Source organism: Maniola hyperantus, chromosome 11 (genome assembly GCF_902806685.2).
Source record: "Maniola hyperantus chromosome 11, iAphHyp1.2, whole genome shotgun sequence".
In the NCBI taxonomy this organism is placed as follows: domain Eukaryota; kingdom Metazoa; phylum Arthropoda; class Insecta; order Lepidoptera; family Nymphalidae; genus Maniola; species Maniola hyperantus.
Window position 1 is genome coordinate 6,005,525 of NC_048546.1, and position 18,915 is coordinate 6,024,439.

The window sequence follows — 18,915 nt, forward strand, 5'->3', positions numbered from 1 at the left end:
GATGCCGTCTAAGATGGAAGAGGGCTAACCTGGAATGGGTATGTCAGTTTTTATTACATGCCCGTCCCTTTGGTTTCTACACGGCATCGTACTGGAACGCTAAATCGCTTGGCGCCACGACCGAAGCCTCCCACCAGACCAGACCAGAAATTTAGAAATTATAAAATTTCAAAACCCTGCCAGGATATTGCACTCGGTTTATTTCACTTTTTTTTTGTAAAGCCAGTATGGGGTGCTAAAACTTGTTTCCTCTAAAATAACGAAAATAACAGACAACATATTATCTCAGTAAAAAAAAAATAACTAAGTATTACTGAAGTATAAATAAACATTAAAATTATTAGCTCTATCATACCAGCTTATACAAGTCAACTGACAATCGCTTACCTGCATTATTAAAGGAATCGTGATCTTTGAAGAAGAACAAAATTAGAATAAGGGGAATAACCTTTGCATTTTACTGCACTAACATTAAATTATTTCAATATTTTCGATATTTATCCTTATCTTTTATGTTTTAGCAGATAAAGTAATTATAATCCTCTAAGTTCTAATTTAAGGAATTTTCGATTACCAGCCAATATTTTCCTGATACCTAGAACAAAATGTTAAGGCAAAACTAGTAGGCTTGGAGAGTGACATGATTGTAAATCGTGCATTACGGCCTCAATTCTAGGAATGTCAATGTAAGTAAATAACTATGGAATGAAAAGGGAAATTTCACTTCAAGGACGAAATGTAGAAAATATACCTTACTTTTTAGTATTGGAACGATATATGAAGATGTTACGACGGATGTTTTGGGCCATATCGGCTCTTGGCAATGGTTGGTGACATTTATTTCTGCAACTCTGATGGTGCCTTCGATGTTGAATCAATATGAAGACATGTTTCTGCTAGAGCCGCCACGGGAAATTGAATGCGATGTCTCCGCCTCCTCATCGGTGTTTAATACGAGCTTGTGCACTTACTCTGTTCTGAATGGCACCAAAGTGTACAAATGCACCACATGGCATGTTAAGTTTTTATGGATGATTTGGTTTAAAAAATCGGTAAGTAATTTTACATTTTCATCATTATTAAGATCTTGACATCTATTTTAGATTTAAGACGATACCAACTTATAAAAATTGCCAAAGATATTTTTTCTGTGAACGGCAACTACCTCCACCATACTGCAATAAAAGACAACGACCATGAATGCATCGCGTTGGTAACGTCTTCCTCATGCGTTCCTGTCAACCGCGAGCTTTGCCTCGGTCTAACTTTTTTATTTTATTTATTTATTATCAAATCAAAATACAATTCAAAAAGCTTAGTCTAAAAACACCGAAAAAACCACAGAGGTTTGTCCTCAATAGCTGCAACGATTAGGTAGATATCAACTATTTAGTTAAAGAAAGAATCCAGTTGTGAGAAAAACTACCCACATTACTCGCTGCACCAGCTAAGTATTGCACCAAGACAAGTACCTGCAGTAAGTAAATTCTTTTAGAATCTTTGTACCTACTAAGGCTAAGTACCTACCTATTCACTTTCAGACTCCTATTTTACCCCCTTAGGAGTTGAATTTTCAAAATCCTTTCTTAGCGGATGCCTACGTAATAATAGCTAACTGCATGTTAAATTTTAGCCCGATCCGTCTAGTAGTTTGAGCTGTGCGTTGATAGTTCTGTCAGTCAGTCAGTCAGTCAGTCGCCTTATCCTTTTATATATTTAGATTTAGATTACCAACATCGTGCATCGTAACCACAAAACCATTATATATGGATTACCTACTAAGATTTCATTACCTATAATTTTATTATCACGTTTTATGTATTAAGCATATAAATAAAAATAAGTACCTGAGCAAATGTTCACGACTCCATTAACATAAAACTTTTACTAACTTGATAATTTACCTCAATTTACTTTCCTGATCAAAGAAGATTTTACTTTAAAGGTAATTTACTGACCTACTTATTTCGAGGAGCGCGGGGAAAGCACTACTCACGTGGTGAAAGCAAGAAAAGATATGAGTTCCGTATCTCCAGCGAAAAAAAGGAACCCTTATAGAATCCCTTCGTTTTCTGGCTGTTTCTGGTCTAGCAACACACACAGACTGGTGTGAGGTGTCTGTCTGTCTTGACCCGTGAAGGGAATCAAAATTTATAGAGTAGGTAGTTAGTTCACTTCCCGTCCCGTTGACCTAGAATCATGAAAGGCAGGTGAGCATTAGCACAAATAAGTATTTAAAAGAGAAAAATCCGAAAGCCGTGAATTTGTAGTTACATCACAAAAAATAATTAAAAAGTGTTATTTTTTATACGATTGTACGGAACCCTTCGTGTGCGAGTCCGACTCGCACTTGATCGGTTTTTTCAATTTGAAATTAGAATTTATTAAGCTACACTAATCCTAGGTTTAAAAGTAAAATATTTTTATGGTAGGTACTTACCTACTTTTTAAAACTGCACTCCTGTAAAGTTATAAATCCCACACAACCCCACATTGTTGATGTCTGCCAATACGCACGTGGCCAGCGTGGTAGACTATGGTCATACGGTCCTTCTTATTCTGAGAGGAGACCCGTGCTCAGTATTGAGCTGGCGATGGGTTGATCATGTTGATGATGAGTTGATGACATTTTTAATAGTTCGTAGCGATTTAATTTTTTTTTCATGAATATTATTATCGTTTAGGTACCTACATTGGATGCACACAAGTCCTGCCCGAATGAAAAGGTGTCAAGAATTATAATATCCTAAACCTAAAACATAATATAATAATATATTATAAGTATTGATTATAAATGTGAATAGGCTACTTGACACTTTTTTTAAGTTGGTCTTAAATGGTTAATATTTGTCCTATTATATCAAAAAAATTAACACTATATTTTTTTTGCGCCCTAAAAACCGTAAAACTTTAATTTAAAAAAAAATTTTTCTTAGACAGGTAAAAACACTGTCGGCCATGTTTGGCCGATAGATTATCTGTGCTCTGACGTCATGCATTTGTAAACAACAGCATAACCTCCCAAAGTTTAATAAACATGACTTCTATACTAGTTTACATGAAAAATATAGTAATTATCGTTATTGTATCATCCAAGAATGTAAAAAACGCATCGATAAAGACCACAGGAAAGTTGTGAATTAGAGTGCCCAGTGAAATAAATATACGTAACACGCAAAGACTTGCTTAAAGGGATCCTATAATTATGACTAACGACTTCAACCCAAATTTATTTTTGCAAAGATCACTTTGTTGTAAGTCTTACTTAATAACTTATTCAATTTATAACGAGAAAACGATATTTTTTTACGTTTACTATGAGTTTTTAGAAATATATAAAAACTAGCTTATGCTCGTGACTTCGCCCGCGTGGACTTCATAAATTTCAAACCTCCATTTAACCCACTCAGGGGTGGAATTGCAAAAAATCCTTTCCTAGTGGATACCTTCTCTTTACCTACAAAGAACACACCCACCAAATTTCATGTATCTAGGACCAGCTGTTTAGATGTTTAGGCTGTGCGTTGATATATAAGTTAGTCAGGACTCTAAATTTTATATATATGGATACTACGTTATACCCCGCGTGACATAGGGATGACAATTCTTTGTTTACATATTTACACTTTGTCACATCATGGCTGACAGCGTTTTCTGCGTTTCAAATAAAAATAAAAATTGTATTTTTTTAAATTGGATTTATATATCCATCCTGCGTTTTTAATAATTTTTATTGATATATTTCGTTGTCTTAAGCAAAATACTATAATAAATAATCATTTATTGGACGAAATTAGATATGAGTCAAGTAGCCTATTGTGAAAGTGTGGATGTTTGGATGTTTGTTATTCAATCACGCAAAAACGGCTGGACGGATTTGGCTGAAATTCGGAATGGAGATAGATTATACCCTGAATTAACACATAGGCTACTTTTTATCCCGTAAAATCAAACAGTTCCCGTGGGATTTTGAAAAACGTAAATCAACGCGGATTAAGTCGCAGGCATCAGCTAGTAAAACATAAATTATGAAATCTACTCAACTAAAGTAAGTACTTATTATTTTTTCAGTGGCTGATATTTTGCGATCACAAGATAAAATTATTATCAACGACAATCATTTGCAGATTGGGTCTAGTATTTGGTTGTATCATTTTCGGTCTAATTGCAGACAGGTAGGTCTTATTTATAATCTACAAAAAAAAGTTATTAGCACTTAATATTGTGACCTAAGTTCTTATAACTAGCATTTTTTTAAAGGTAGGTACCTATATTACTCACGTATATTTATCATTAAAAATATGATCTTGAAACTAACAACTTTTTAACTCATTAAAGTTATTTATTAAGTAGGTACCTACCTACCAAGTTCGTATTATCTATCTATCTTACGCATATCAACTCGCTCTGTGCCCATTCCTGCCTATAACCATAGAGATACCATGTAATAATAAGTAGGTATATCAGGGTATACCTAGGTACCAATACTCTGATTAAAACAAGTCGTATCTTATTTAAAAAAACCGGCCAAGTGCGACTCAGACTCGCGCACCGAGGGTTCCGTACTTGGGTATTTTTTTCGACATTTTGCATGATAAATCAAAAACTATTATGCATGAAAATAAATAAAAATCGGATTTAGGATGTACAGGTAAAGCCCTTTCATATACCCCACTTGGTATTGTTATATTACTTTGAAAGTTGAAAATAATAATTATTTGTCTTGATCACATTTTAATTTTTTTTGTGATGTAACATAAATTCACGGTTTTAGGATTTTTCCCTTACTTGTGCTATGAGACCTACCTACCTGCTAATTTTAAAGTTCTAGAGCAACGGGAAGTAGGTACTCTATAGGTTTTCTTGACAGACACGATCTAGACGGACAGACACAGACTGATAACAAAGTGATCCTATAATGGTTCCTTTTTCCTTTGGAGGTACGGAACCCTAAAAATTAAAAACACGATCAAAATACTAACTAAAAAGTAAAAAAATTACATTTGAAAATGGCGCTATATTATACCTAGCCACCATAATGAATTTTTTTTTTCAAAAAATGCATAGCCTCGAGATGATGTAAGCAGGTATTCTAACGATACCCTATACGTCCAAATCCGTTCAGAGCATTTAGAAGTTATGGTGGGATAAAGTAATTCACTTACACTACATGAACCCTGAAAACATTAGGAACACTCCTTTTTTTAGGCAGTCGTGTAAACATCGGTAACATTAACTATAATATAGGATTAAGGATTAAAGGTACCTACTTACTTCAAAATTCGACATGTTTGCATGGGCTTCCTAGCACCTTTCCACTAGGAACTCGGTACACTGTACAAAGATAGACTTGTAGCCGCTCAATCGATTATGCACAATAGCTTAAGTGAACTATCATTATAGTTGTTAGTGATAACTGATAACCACCGGATCCTACGTTTTAACATGATCTCCAAGAAACAGGGAATATCAAAGGTCTCATTAAATTGCGTAATCGATATAATCGCCTAGTAACTTATACTTACCTAAAGTGGAACTCCTTCACCTATACCTTTAAATTGGGCTAGTAGAAAAGGCTGTGTTCTTCTGGTGTGATGTCTGTTCCTTTTCGAAGCACACGTAACCATTTTGGACCCATTAGAGGTCAAATGAAAAGTAGGTACGGATATTTTTGTGGAACCATCTTTATTTCTGTATTAAAATTAGAACAAAGGAACATAAAATCAAACAAAAAATTATAAAAACATAATTTTCAGCAAATTACAGGGGTCTACTCAGATGGATACAATGACTTATGGGTGTGAAAATGTCATACCCAAAAGGCATGTTTGAAACATATCGACACATAGTGTTTTTAGGCATTTCTTACATTGCCAGCGCACTGTTGAATGACAAAGGACATTGGTTTTTCAATTTTGGTGAGATGGTTTCCAATTCCATCTTGAGATAGTCCTGGAACCACTGATGCAGACTGGCGCGATTTCGACAAGATGAAGGTTTCTCGAAACCTATGTCTCAATAGCATGGCTTGAGCGATCAGTTCTACACGAACATCTTTGTCTTAACTCCAATACATTGATCCTCGAGGCAGCTTGTGGTATCGACATATCGAGACTCCCAAAAACTTATTCAAATCAGAGGAATCTAGTTGGAAATCATGTCTAATGTACCTATTGATTTGAATAAAGTATACTATCAGATTATAATATCAACAATATCTTCATCAAAGAGTTTTTCAAATGTTGTTGCAGCTTCCCATAAAATGTGGTACCTAGGTATAAGCATCGATCATAAGATATAGAAGATTGGGTAGATATATTATGTTAGTTCTCTACATGTGTGTAGATATACTTACCTACTTACATATTTACTTATCTTAATAAGCATTAGAATTCATAGACATTGAAGGAGCCTTTGATAAAACAACTTTCGATAGCATAGACAAAGCCTTGGGAAGATACAAGGCGTCAAAAACCATACGCAGCTGGATAAGAGCTTTACTAGAACAGAGAATCATACAACTAGACATCAACGGAGTCACAAAAGGCATAGTGGCGAGAGGCTGTCCTCAAGGAGGTGTCCTGTCACCAATACTATGGAACCTTGTAGTTGACGACCTGATAACCAAACTAAATAAAAGTGGGTTCTATACCATTGGTTATGCAGATGATCTCACCATCCTAATCAGTGGTAAGCTAGAAAACACATTATACGAAGTCATGCAACGAGCTTTGCGCTTAATAGAAAGATGGTGCAATGAAAACGAACTTACAGTAAATCCGAAGAAAACAGAGATGATACTGTTTACCAACAAAAGGAAAATTGAACTAACCAAACCACCAACTTTGTTTAACACAAGCCTTGAACTGTCCGCAGAGGTAAAATATCTCGGTGTGACACTGGACAGCAAACTCAGCTGGAAAAGGCATACAGAAGATAAAACCAAAAAATCACTAGCAATACTAAACCAATGCAAACGCATGCTAGGGAAAAAATGGGGGCTAAAACCAAAGATAATGAAATGGTTATACCTATCGGTAGTAAGATGTTCACTAACATATGCTGCACTTGTATGGTGGCCAAGAACTCTCCTTACTACCGCCCAGCAAGAACTACAGAAATTTCAACGACAAGCATGCCTCGCCATTACCGGCTGCATGAGCACCACACCAACAGCAGCGTTAGAAGTCATATTGGGCATTCCGCCCCTACACATACACATCAAAGAAGAAGCAACACTCGCAGCCCTGAGACTGAAAACCTCAGGGCATTGGAAAGAACAAAACACAATGCACACTAAAATTCTAGGGCAAAGCATAAACAAAGAACCACGTTTGCAGTGGAAATGCGACAGAACCGAAAAACAACACATACTAGACAAAAACTACAAGATAAACTCAGAGAAGAACTTAGATCCGAAGCCAGCACAAGACACAATAGAAGTGTACACCGACGGATCCAAAACGAAAACGGGCACAGGAGCTGGAGCCTACTGCCAAGAACTAAACATGAGAATAAGTCACGCACTCGGTAAGGACAACTCTGTCTTCCAAGCAGAGTGTGTGGGCATTATGACCGCGGCTATAGCCGTGGCCAATCGACAGGTAACAAACTTTAAAATTAACATTAACTCTGATAGCCAAGCTGCTCTTAAAGCCTTGGCTAGATTCTCGACGACCTCACAACTCATACAAGACTGCCACAAGACTCTGGAAACACTCGCCATGTCAAACGACATCACCCTAAGGTGGGTCAAAGGACATGATGGAGACCAGGGAAACGAGGCGGCCGACGCACTAGCACGAAAGGCTACGACATTGAAGGTGATCGGGCCAGAACCTATTGTTCCCATACCCTTCAGTGAGTATAAAACCTGGTTGCATGAACTAACACAAAAAGAGCATTCCCAACTATGGGCGAACACAACAGACTGCAGGCAAGCCAAAGAGGCTTTCCCCAACATAGACAAACGGCAAACTAACAAACTACTCCGCCTGGACAGAGGTAAACTTAGGAAGGTGGTGGGACTCATAACAGGGCATAGCCCACTAAACAAACACCTTTTCGTTATAGGTGTCACCGACAGTCCTTTGTGCAGGGCTTGCATGGAGGTCGACGAAACACCGACGCACGTGGTCCTAGAGTGCACGGGCGTAGCAGAACAACGCGAACGCCATTTGGGTTCCCCGACCTCATTCCATGAAGCCCTCGGCAACCTGGGCGGTCTACTCGGCTTCTGGAGTGAGCTTGGATGGCTGGAGTGAAGACTTCAGCGGGGAGGGGCAATGCACGCACAACAGACGGAAACGTTTAAGTGCGGAAACCAGCCCAGAGCGAAGAAGAAGAAGAAGAAGAAGCATTAGAATCTAAATAGGTATCTACCCTACTTATTTTATAGAGGAACCATATCACTTTGATGTAGAATCTAGATGGAAAGATAACAGCTGGACTGAAAGTTATCTTTGCCTACCGATACCTATAAGTCGTTTTTACTTGACATCAAAAGATAGGAGGTAGGTATATAGGCCGATTTCACCTGTTTTTGAAATCTGAAAAGCATATGATTTGTACTGTTTCAGTTTTGGAAGAAAACTAGCAATCTCGATAGATGTCGTAGCAGAACTTGGATTTCGCCTAATATTAACATTCTGTGATTCAGAGAGCTGGTTTCTTTTATTAATTTTCTTAAGGTCACTATTTGCAAGCGCAAATATTTACATCAGTATTGAGGTGTAGACCGTGCGATACGGTCGCGTTTAGTTGCATTGAGTGAGTTACCTCACCGCGATAATCGAAACCGGTTTGGCGGCTAGGTGCAGCGTGCTCTGTGCACGAGCGGGCGTTCTAGCAGCCGTACTGAGTGAATGCAATATGCGTTATATTGAAAATGGCTAGCGCAGAAGTGCATTCGGGAGCCGAAAATGAGATGAACGAAGGGTCGGAACGTTTTAATGAAGACCTACCTGAGACGGACGATTGGGATGACTACAGAAATCATGAGCAAAACAACGCACGTAGAAAGAGACAACGGGAGGTGGATGAAGAAGACTCGTGGACGGTGTATTCAAGGCATAAAAGGCAAAATCGCAGACGAGTGTCGAATAACCAAGAAGATGAGCAAGATAAAATTGAAGTGTGTATAACTTGTAAAGACAAAATCCCTAAAAAAATTGAATTAGCGAGATGTCTTAAAGAAGAAAATATTGTCAATATATATAAAGTGAAATATGTTTCTCCTTACAAAATTTTCATATTATTTGATGATGAAATCAGTGCTGAAAAATTAATCACATCTAAAGTATTTCAAGAGAAGGGCTGGAAATGCTATAAATCGCAAGAGGTATCTGTGTCATACGGCACCATAAGAGACATCGAATTGGATGTTGATATAAAAGATATTCAAAATAGTATTACGTCTGACATAGAAGTTGTCTCAATTAAACGATTGTTCCGAAGAGAATCTGAAGAATCTGATTGGACTGAGAGCGAAACTATACGTCTTGGATTTAAAGGTTCTTCCTTACCACCATATATCTATATATATGGCATGAAAGTGAAGGTCGAACGCTACATATTTCACGTCACGCAGTGTAGTAAGTGTTGGAGATATGGACACACAAAAAAATTCTGCCCGTCAAAAAAAATAGTCTGTCCCAAATGTGCCGGTAATCATGATAACTGTGAGACAACCCACTTTAAATGTGTGAACTGCTCGGGGCGGCATACAGCATTTTTACGCACGTGCCCTGTATATTGTAAAGAAAGACGTATCAGAGAGTTAATGGCCGAGTTCAACTGCACTTATAAACGAGCAGCTACTACTTATGTACCTCCTTCTCCAGCGCCATCCAAAGTATCTATAAATGAAGATAATTTTCCTGCGTTTACTACTCAAGAGGACCCAACCAAGCATCATGAGACAAACCAATCAAAGCAGAACTCTAAAACATATGCAGAAGCTACGAAACCCTCTTCAGAACCTAATAGATCCTCAAAACCCAATACGTATAAAAAAGATAAAACCAAACCAAACACCGAATCGCGACAAAAGAAAAGATCTCAGCCGCGTAACACCATGGATTGGGATATGTCTTCAGATTCAGAGATAAATACTCAAGAGATGCCCAACTCAGCAAATACTCCACGAGGAGATAGCCGGTCCAATAACAAAGGGAACGACCCGTCGCGGTCATTTAAGATACTATTAGAAAAATTGAGAGATATCATATTTATGCGCGATGTGACACTGAATGACAAAATTATGCAGGCTTGTGAAGTAACATGGGAATGGATGGTTACATGGCTCAAAGACAAAATTTTAGAAATACCAATACTTAAAAACTTCTTCGGTTATGGATAGATTAAGACTTAACATTATACAGTGGAATTGTAGAAGCTTGAAACCCAAACTGATTGAATTTGAACAACTGTTATTGCAAGAAAAAATACACATTGCCGTGCTCAGCGAAACATGGCTATCATCAAATATTGACATCAGGATGGCAGGCTACAACATTTATCGAAAAGATAGGGGTGATGGTTTTGGAGGAGTTGCGATACTCACACATAAATCTATTAGCTCACAGGTATGCCAGACTAGCTTAAATAATACAGAAATTGAATTTCTCCATGTTAAAATCCATAATTGTGAAAGTGTTGAAAATATTTGTGCCGTATATTGCGCCCCATCAACAAGAACATCGCAAACGGATTGGGATGAACTATTCTCATTAAATAGTCATAAAACTTTAATACTGGGTGACCTCAACGGACACCATTCGAACTGGTCAAACAAGATAGATAGTAGAGGAGCTCAAATTTTTGAATCTCTTATCGAAAGTAGCTTTATAACACTTAATAATAGCAGTAAGCCAACTAGAATAACTTTAGTAAATGGGAACCTACAACAATCGTCCCCTGATCTATCCTTGCTGTCATCAGATATTGCTTTAAATTTTGAGTGGCAAACCACGAACGAATCACTGGGAAGTGACCATGTAGCTATTAAGTTATCATTTGAGTATTGTTTACCGGTTAGTAATTTTGTTAAAAAAAGGAACTTTAAAAATGCGAATTGGAAATCGTATAGCTCAGAGCTAGAATCTTTATTAGGTGACTTAGTCATGCCATCAGAATTACAATGTGCTTATAACCTATTTTTGGACTGCCTAAATAAGGCAGCAGATAAGCACATCCCATATATTAAAATTAATTTGAATCCAAATAATAATTTTGCGCCTAAGCCATACTGGAACATGATTGTCTCAAAATCTATTGCAGAACGTAGATTGGCACTTGTAAAATTTAGAGCAAACCCCACGCCAAATAATTTAGATGCACTACGAAATAAAATTTCAACAGCCCAAAAAATATTACGCAATTCTAAATCAAAATCATGGCAAAATTTTTGTAGTTCTATTAGTGAAGTGTCCTCAATAAATGAAATGTGGCTCCGTATGAAATGGCTAAAAGGACGATACTCAAAAAAAACATTTATTGATCGAGACAGGGCCAATAATCTTCTGCAAAGTCTTACACCTGACTTTGTTGTAAATGAGCGTCCAACGTTTTACTCTAACAATTTACATTTAGAAAGTCCAATTGCTAGGCAGGAGTTGGAGGCAGCCATAAAACCTAAAGATACTGCCCCGGGGTCAGATATGATTTCATATTCGATGATCAAAAACTTGCCAGAATGCGGCAAAGAGTGGTTGCTACGGCTATATAATATGTGTCTAGAATCCGGATCTGTTCCCCAACAATGGCAACAAATTAGTGTCCAGCCAATTCCCAAACCCGGTCAAAATCAACAACCACAAGGAACCCTACGGCCTATTTCTTTAATATCTTGCATATGCAAAGTATATCATTCGATTTTGAACACAAGACTTGAATGGTATTTTGAAAAATCTAACGTACTTTCTGCATACACGAGTGGTTTCAGAAAAGCGCGATCGTGTCTGGATAACTTAAGTCAGCTAGTTATAGACATTGAAACTAATTTAGGCCGAGGGATCCCTACGGTTTGTTGCTTTATAGACATAGTGAATGCATACAATAACGTTGATGTTGACAGCCTTATGCGCTCACTGGATGGTTATGGTATTGGATCAAAACTATGTAGATATCTATGGAACTATTTGAATTATAGAACTATGAATATAATAGGCGTGGACCAGATAAATGTAAGTAGACATTGTAGTCGTGGTTTAGCTCAAGGAGACCCACTATCTCCCTTATTGTTTAATGTAGTGACAGCACATATTTGTAAAAAAAATTAATGATGTATCGATTTCCCAATATGCTGATGATTTTGTTTTGTACGCGGCGAATAAAAATTTGGCTATGGTGGGAAATAAATTACAAGTCGCATTAGATTCGTTTGGGACGTTACTTCAAAATTTGGGTCTGGACGTTTCGCCTCATAAGAGTAAGATATGCATTTTTAACAGAAGTCATATTGGAAAATCGATCAATCTCACAATTAGAAATCATCCTATGGAAGTCGTTGAGAATGTCAAATATCTAGGGCTGTGGTTGGATCGAAAACTAAAATGGAGTAAAAACATCAACGAAGTGAAACAAAAAGTTTTAAAATTTATAAATATATTTAAAGTGTTGGTAGGGCCCGGTTGGGGTATTCATCCTAAATGGCTGAGAAAACTATATATTTCTCTTATAAGGAGCAGACTTGACTATGCTAGCTTTTTATTTGATAACAGCGCACGATCACATTTGGCTAAATTAGATGTAATTCAAAACCAAGCTATGCGAGTTATTGGAGGGTTTGTGAGAACCACCCCCATTCACGTGATGGAAAGTGAATTATGTTTACCTCCCTTGACTGTACGTAGACAATATTTAGGTGGAAAATTTTGGTTGAAAGCAAAATCTTTTAAAGAAAATAAAGTGATTTACTTACTTAACAAATATGCAACTGATTATGAAGCTGCCTATTGGAGTAGAAGGAAAAAACCCCTATTAGTTTTAATACACTTAGAATATAAAGATATTCTTATACATACCAGTACACAGTTGGAAATGTTTTCACTAAATACATGGATGTCTCGAGTTAATGCTTCACAAAGTATAATCTCACAAATACCAGAAATTTATAAAGCTAAACATTTATATAACCCTGTGGATCTTAGGTTGAAGTGTGTTAAGTACCTTAATTCTAAATACCATAATTTTTATAAAATATTTACTGATGCATCAATTGATAATCATAGTATTGGCATTGCCTTTTACGACCCACAAACAGAGACCAATATTAAATTAAGGATAAGTTCGAGAATATCTATTATGCACGCGGAGCTAATTGGTATAGCCGAAGCTATGGCTTACATGCAAACCGTAAATTATGATAAGTTTGTGATACTCTCGGATGCGAAAAGTGCACTACAACATTTGGCTCGGTGTACCTCGTCTATACGAGGAACACCGATAGCCTATACTATATTAAATCTCCTACAAAATTTACAACCAAACCAAAATATAATATTACAGTGGATTCCGTCACATATTGGTATTTCTGGCAATGAACGGGTAGACGCCTATGCAAAACAGGCCTGTAGTGAAGGAGTAGAAATGAGCATTGCGCCGTATTATACAGAATGCCTATACTTGATTAAAAAACGATGCAAACAGATTTGGCATGAATACTTTGATCTAAGGTCCAAACAAAAAGGGATTTGGTACAAGACGATCCAACCCCAGCCCTGTGACATATCTTGGATAGATAATAGTAATAAATTGTGTCGACAGGACCTAACTACTGCGTACAGACTTCGCTCCGGACACATTCCGTTGAACAAATTTGCATTTCTAATTAAAAAAGTACTTTCACCTATTTGTCCAGACTGTCCAGGCGCAAGGGAAGACGTGTATCATATATTGACGGAATGTGTCCGGAGTGATGTGCTGGACAGGACGCTGGGAAATGTAAATATTATTTTGGCAAACCCGACGTCCGAAGCTGCAAAAAGTATGTATAAGATGGTCCGTAATAACATAAGTCGTAGAAATAATTAGTAAATAAGTAGTATTTAGATCTAGATTTAAGTGTCTGATTTTTTTGTAAACTTACGAGAGCCACATAGTCACATTAGTGACTCAGCTCTTTAAAAGAGAATTAAAAAAAAAAAAAAAAAAAAAAAAAAAAAAATATTTACATGGGAATCATACTAAGTGAGTAATTCATTAGCTTTAAGTTAGGCAGGTACCTACTAACTTTTCCTTTTCGTCAAGTCCGTTCTGTTGTTCGTGTCTCATAGCTAATATCCATTAATTAAAAAAAACTGTAAAGTTGAAAGCTATTACAGTTACGCAAACTTGTTATCTACCGCTATCGTAAAGGATCAGCCTGGCTGTCCAAATGCAGCCAGTATTCTTGGCACCATTCTGAGCGGGCATGATTTGTACAGTGGTTATTAGATAAGGCTAGCTTTAAGTTTTATAGTAAAAATTTCCATAAATAAATAATGTTATACCTACCTATATTAAGAATTTTTTGCAGCATGTGAAATCGCAAGTAGTTCTTGGCGAACTCTACTAAATGCAGTCGTATCCATTCCACGAATGCTGTCAGCCGTGTGCCTCGTTCCTTTAGCAAACGTCGCACCTAATTCTGAGACTTTCAATTTTATAGCCTGCATATTTAGTGCCTCTTTGCTAATACTTCTCAGGTACGAAGAACTGTCATAATCTTAGAGAATTTGCCGTAGGATTTATAGGTCTAATAGCTGATGCCTGCGACTTCGTTCGCTTGGATTTAGGTTTTTAAAAATCACGTGGGAACTGCTTTGATTTTCCGGGATAAAAGTAACCTATGTCAATCTCTAGGTCTCAAAAAATCAAGTCAATTCGTTGCTGTGTTGTAACGTGATTGAAGGACAAACCAACAAATCAATAAACAAGCAATAAACCTACAAACAAACACACATTCCCATTTTAATTACATGGGTAGTGATTATAAAGGTAGGTAGCTACTAGCTAACCGCCGAGTTTCTTGCTGGTTCTTCTCGGTAGGAACGGCATTCCGAACCAGTGGTAAATTAAAACTACCTGACTATTCATAAGCACTTTTAAAAAGTTTACATGAATAAAAAAACATTCTATTCTATTCTATTCTAAAGTGATGGCCGTAGTAGGTACCGTATTTCGAGCGTCGTATTCCTACCTATAGGCAGCGTAGTGGTAAAGACGTCGGACTCGGGTGGTCCGGGGTTCGATTCCGAGCACACTCTCTAACTTTTTGGTGCTATGTGCGTCTTAACCAATTAAATATTAGTACTTGATTTAACGGTGAAGAAAAGCATCGTGACAGAAAGTTGTCCATAATGTTTCCAAAGGTGTATGAAGTCTGCCAATCCGCAGTTGGCCCGCACCATGGCGCAGTGGTGGACTACCTATAACCAAAACCTTTTCATTCAGAAGAAAGATCCGCGCTCACTGCTTAGTAATGAGCCGACGAAGGGTTGATGATGATGATTCTTACATATTATAAGCTAGGTTTTTTTGTAATAGAATACAAAAAAGCTTGCTCTAAGCTACTGCTAGCAAATACGCTGTCCCAAATCCACAAACTTCTTTAACCTTTGTCACCAACGCCACCCAACTCCACAAACTTCTTTAACCTTTGTCACCAACGCCACCCAACTCCACAAACTTCTTTAACCTTTGTCACCAACGCCACCCAACTCCACAAACTTCTTTAACCTTTGTCACCAACGCCACCCAACTCCACAAACTTCTTTAACCTTTGTCACCAACGCCACCCAACTCCACAAACTTCTTTAACCTTTGTCACCAACGCCACCCAACTCCACAAACACCAATCAACCTTTGCACTAACGCCAGGCAGCTTACTAACTCGGTATTCAGTAGGTATAGTTAAGTAGGTACTTAATATGCAGGTAGTTCTAGTATATTGTCATATGTCATATTGAGGTAAATAAACTTTTATTTTTAACAGATGGACTCCTGAATCACCACAATGGCTTCTTTATAATCGAGGAATTCCCAAAGCTGAAAAAACTATATTGAGAGCAGCTAAAATAAATGGTATAGAGCTTTGCAGCGATTTTAAAATACGACCTGTTAATCACAGAGTACGTATTAGTCACAATACAGTCTTTGTAACTGTATTGTGTCTATAAATAGGTAGAACAAAAGATAAGTAATTGTAATACGGTTCCTAACCTTTAGTACTCTCTTCTGTCGTAGCAACCAAGTAGCCGCAAGTAGCCTGGGTAGATAGGTAGGTATTTTTAACTGATACCTACCATAATATGTCACTGTAGGTACTACTCCTTTGTTTAATTTGCCTATTGAATTCATAAAATTATTGTCCCACTTGCACTCGCGTTCTTTTTATAAATTAAATAGATATGCATCTTTACCTATCGTAAAAGATTCCACGACGAAATCATTTAAAAAAAACCAGCCAAGTGCGAGTCAGACTCGCGCACTGAGGGTTCCGTATTACAATCGTATTTTATCGACATTTTGCATGATAATTGATATAGTTATCTTACTTCGAAAATTGAAAATACTTTATAGAATTAAAAAATAGGGAATGAAACAATAATATTATCACAATGGGGCCGATTCTCTGATACACAATCTCTAAACTAAACTAAAATGGCACGTCTAAATCTATTGCTATCCCTTTCATAATGTTGCTTGCGGAAAAGGATAGCACTCGATTTAGACCTGTTAATTTAGTATAGTTTAGAGATTGTGTACAAGAGAATCGGCCCCAATATTATTGTTTCATTCCCTCGCAATCGAAGTGAAAAGCTGAAAGCAGAGTGTATAACTCGGCCATAAAACATATTTTATGCCCTTGTTGTGCAATCAGCTACTTTTATAATTCCAGGCCTACCAATGCTTGGATGAAAATTGGTCTTGTGTCAGTATACTAACCACGCATAACGTTAGAATTTTGACGTTAACTGTTTTAGTATTCTGGATATTTTACTTCTTTTTATGGAGTTCTTTATACATAAGAGTACATAATGAGCAGCAATACTACGGTCTATTAAAAACTTTTTGCTTTATGGTTATCCTGGGATTTATAAATTGGTCCTTATCAAAGAACTTAAAAATTAAAATGTTACTTACAATGAACTTAGCCGTCATTGGCGCTGCTAGTACTGCACTCGTATTTATTAACTTGTTAAAATTTAATGTAAGTATGGTATGAATAATTTAAACTGACTTTATGCTAATTAAAATATGTGCTATATGCTATGAAATAGGACCTCCCTAAAGATTTGTTTTCGTAAAAATATATTTTTATTTTTCATGTACCAAAATTGTAGTTACAAAATAGTTAGCATTTAGCAATCTTTATTTACCTATTCATTCACAATTGCTATTTTTTTTTGATTCAGGCTTGCTTTAAAGTAAATAATTTTTGCCTTACCAAAGGTAAATCCATACATGTGCACGCGCACAAACCGTGCTTACAATGCTCTTCGAACACGTCACTGTCTCTTTGCACACAATATGCATGTTATGAACGCGTATATTATGTCTGTTTGTACTCAATCCGCATAACTCACGAACATAGTGCATTGTGCACGCTGTGATTTGTATACCATGTACACGAACTGCTCGTAAGCCACTTGTGAACACGTCCACATTGTTTATGATTCGCTTCGAGTGCAAAGTTCGTGCGCGTGCGCAGGTGTGGATCGATCTTTATATTTCGTACTCCATATCAGCTATTTCTTACTTTTTGCAGATTCCAGTTACTAATATCATTTCACCTTTTGCCTTAGCAGCTAGCATCATTGTACACGCATTAATCCTAAACATAACGCCACGATTGTTCGCAATTAATATCAGAGCCACGTTGTTTGGATGCTGCTACTCTTGCGGGCACCTTGGTAGTATGATATGCTACCTAATCGTAATATTTCGTACAGTGGATAAAGTTATATTGGTGATAGTTGAGGCTGGACTGGCAGTGCTTCTAATTGTTTTGTGTTGTGTGTTACCCGATGTAGACGGAAGAGAACTGCCTGACGTTATGGAAGACATGGATTATTTTTCAGAGTATGTTGTTTATCATCGAATAGTAGTATCATGTGTCTAATTGATACATGAATACCATAGATAGGTATAATATGTACCTACCCCCCTATTATAATGTATTGCCAGTAAGTAGGTACCTAGCACGATTATAAATCTATGGTAGATACATACATGGCAACAACTGATAAATATGATGCAGTCTAAGATGGAAGCGAGCTACCCCTTCCAGGCTATGGCAGTTTTACGAATCTGGGACCTCCCTCAAGACCGCAGCGCTCACCAATGCGTCAGGGACGTCATCAAACTTATTTTTATAATTTTTATATAGTGTTTTTACCTACACTTCAAGGAAATTACTAGATAAAAATACATATCAAAAATTGCGTAACCGGCAGGATTCGAACCTGCATCTTCAGCTATAAACCGCTTATATTACTGTACTTAAATCACTCCAGTGCGTATGCTATTCTTAAAAAATATCTTCACTGATATCATGAATCTTTTTGTTCCTAACCCCATTAAGTACCTGAGAAGAACAATGTTGCAACTTGCATTGCATGCGATCAAGCTCAGTCTTTCCACGCTCCACACTGCAAAGGTTCTGCTTAGGTATCACTCTAAGGTTAGTTACCCAAGTGATATAAGCTGGCCAAAATTGCAGCACAGCACGAACTCCATTCTCCATTGTTGATTAAATTTTCACAAAATCGTCACAAAAGTTATAGTTTTTTGTGTCCTCGACTGTAGGTACATGCCCGGTGGTTTCATGAGGTAAACTATTGTGTTACAGTAACTATACCTACACGTTATAAGCAATAAACTAACATACATTAGAACTCTATTGGTTATCAGGCCAGAGTTCATACAAAA

At 37.1% G+C, this 18,915-nt stretch overlaps 2 protein-coding genes across 8 annotated transcripts in view; both read left to right on the top strand.

The window, feature by feature from the left end:
* LOC117986686 (solute carrier family 22 member 2-like) overlaps positions 1 to 18,915 on the top strand; it is a 19,877-nt gene continuing 962 nt past the window's right edge. The window contains exons 1-10 of one of the 7 annotated variants that reach the window (XM_069501835.1): positions 1 to 38; positions 522 to 686; positions 764 to 1,052; positions 4,072 to 4,175; positions 8,580 to 8,708; positions 14,165 to 14,190; positions 14,519 to 14,687; positions 15,977 to 16,112; positions 16,883 to 17,194; positions 17,753 to 18,066. In XM_069501835.1, the coding sequence (XP_069357936.1) occupies positions 679 to 686; positions 764 to 1,052; positions 4,072 to 4,175; positions 8,580 to 8,708; positions 14,165 to 14,190; positions 14,519 to 14,687; positions 15,977 to 16,112; positions 16,883 to 17,194; positions 17,753 to 18,066 (1,487 nt within the window). In that variant the 5' untranslated portion in view covers positions 1 to 38; positions 522 to 678. Of the gene's footprint in view, positions 39 to 395; positions 687 to 763; positions 1,053 to 4,071; positions 4,176 to 8,579; positions 8,723 to 14,164; positions 14,191 to 14,506; positions 14,688 to 15,976; positions 16,113 to 16,882; positions 17,195 to 17,752; positions 18,071 to 18,915 lie in introns of those variants that run through there. The other 6 variants (XM_069501834.1, XM_069501837.1, XM_069501836.1 and 3 more) reach the window with 6 other exon arrangements.
* LOC138402977 (uncharacterized) lies at positions 6,431 to 8,348 on the top strand. The gene has a single exon (XM_069501702.1). It carries the CDS (start codon positions 6,720 to 6,722, stop codon positions 8,262 to 8,264), a length of 1,545 nt encoding a protein of 514 aa, XP_069357803.1. The 5' UTR covers positions 6,431 to 6,719; the 3' UTR covers positions 8,265 to 8,348.

Bases quoted from the DNA above. Each gene is read 5' to 3' on its own strand.
- LOC138402977 (XM_069501702.1), top strand. From the start codon at position 6,720: ATGCAACGAGCTTTGCGCTTAATAGAAAGATGGTGCAATGAAAACGAA.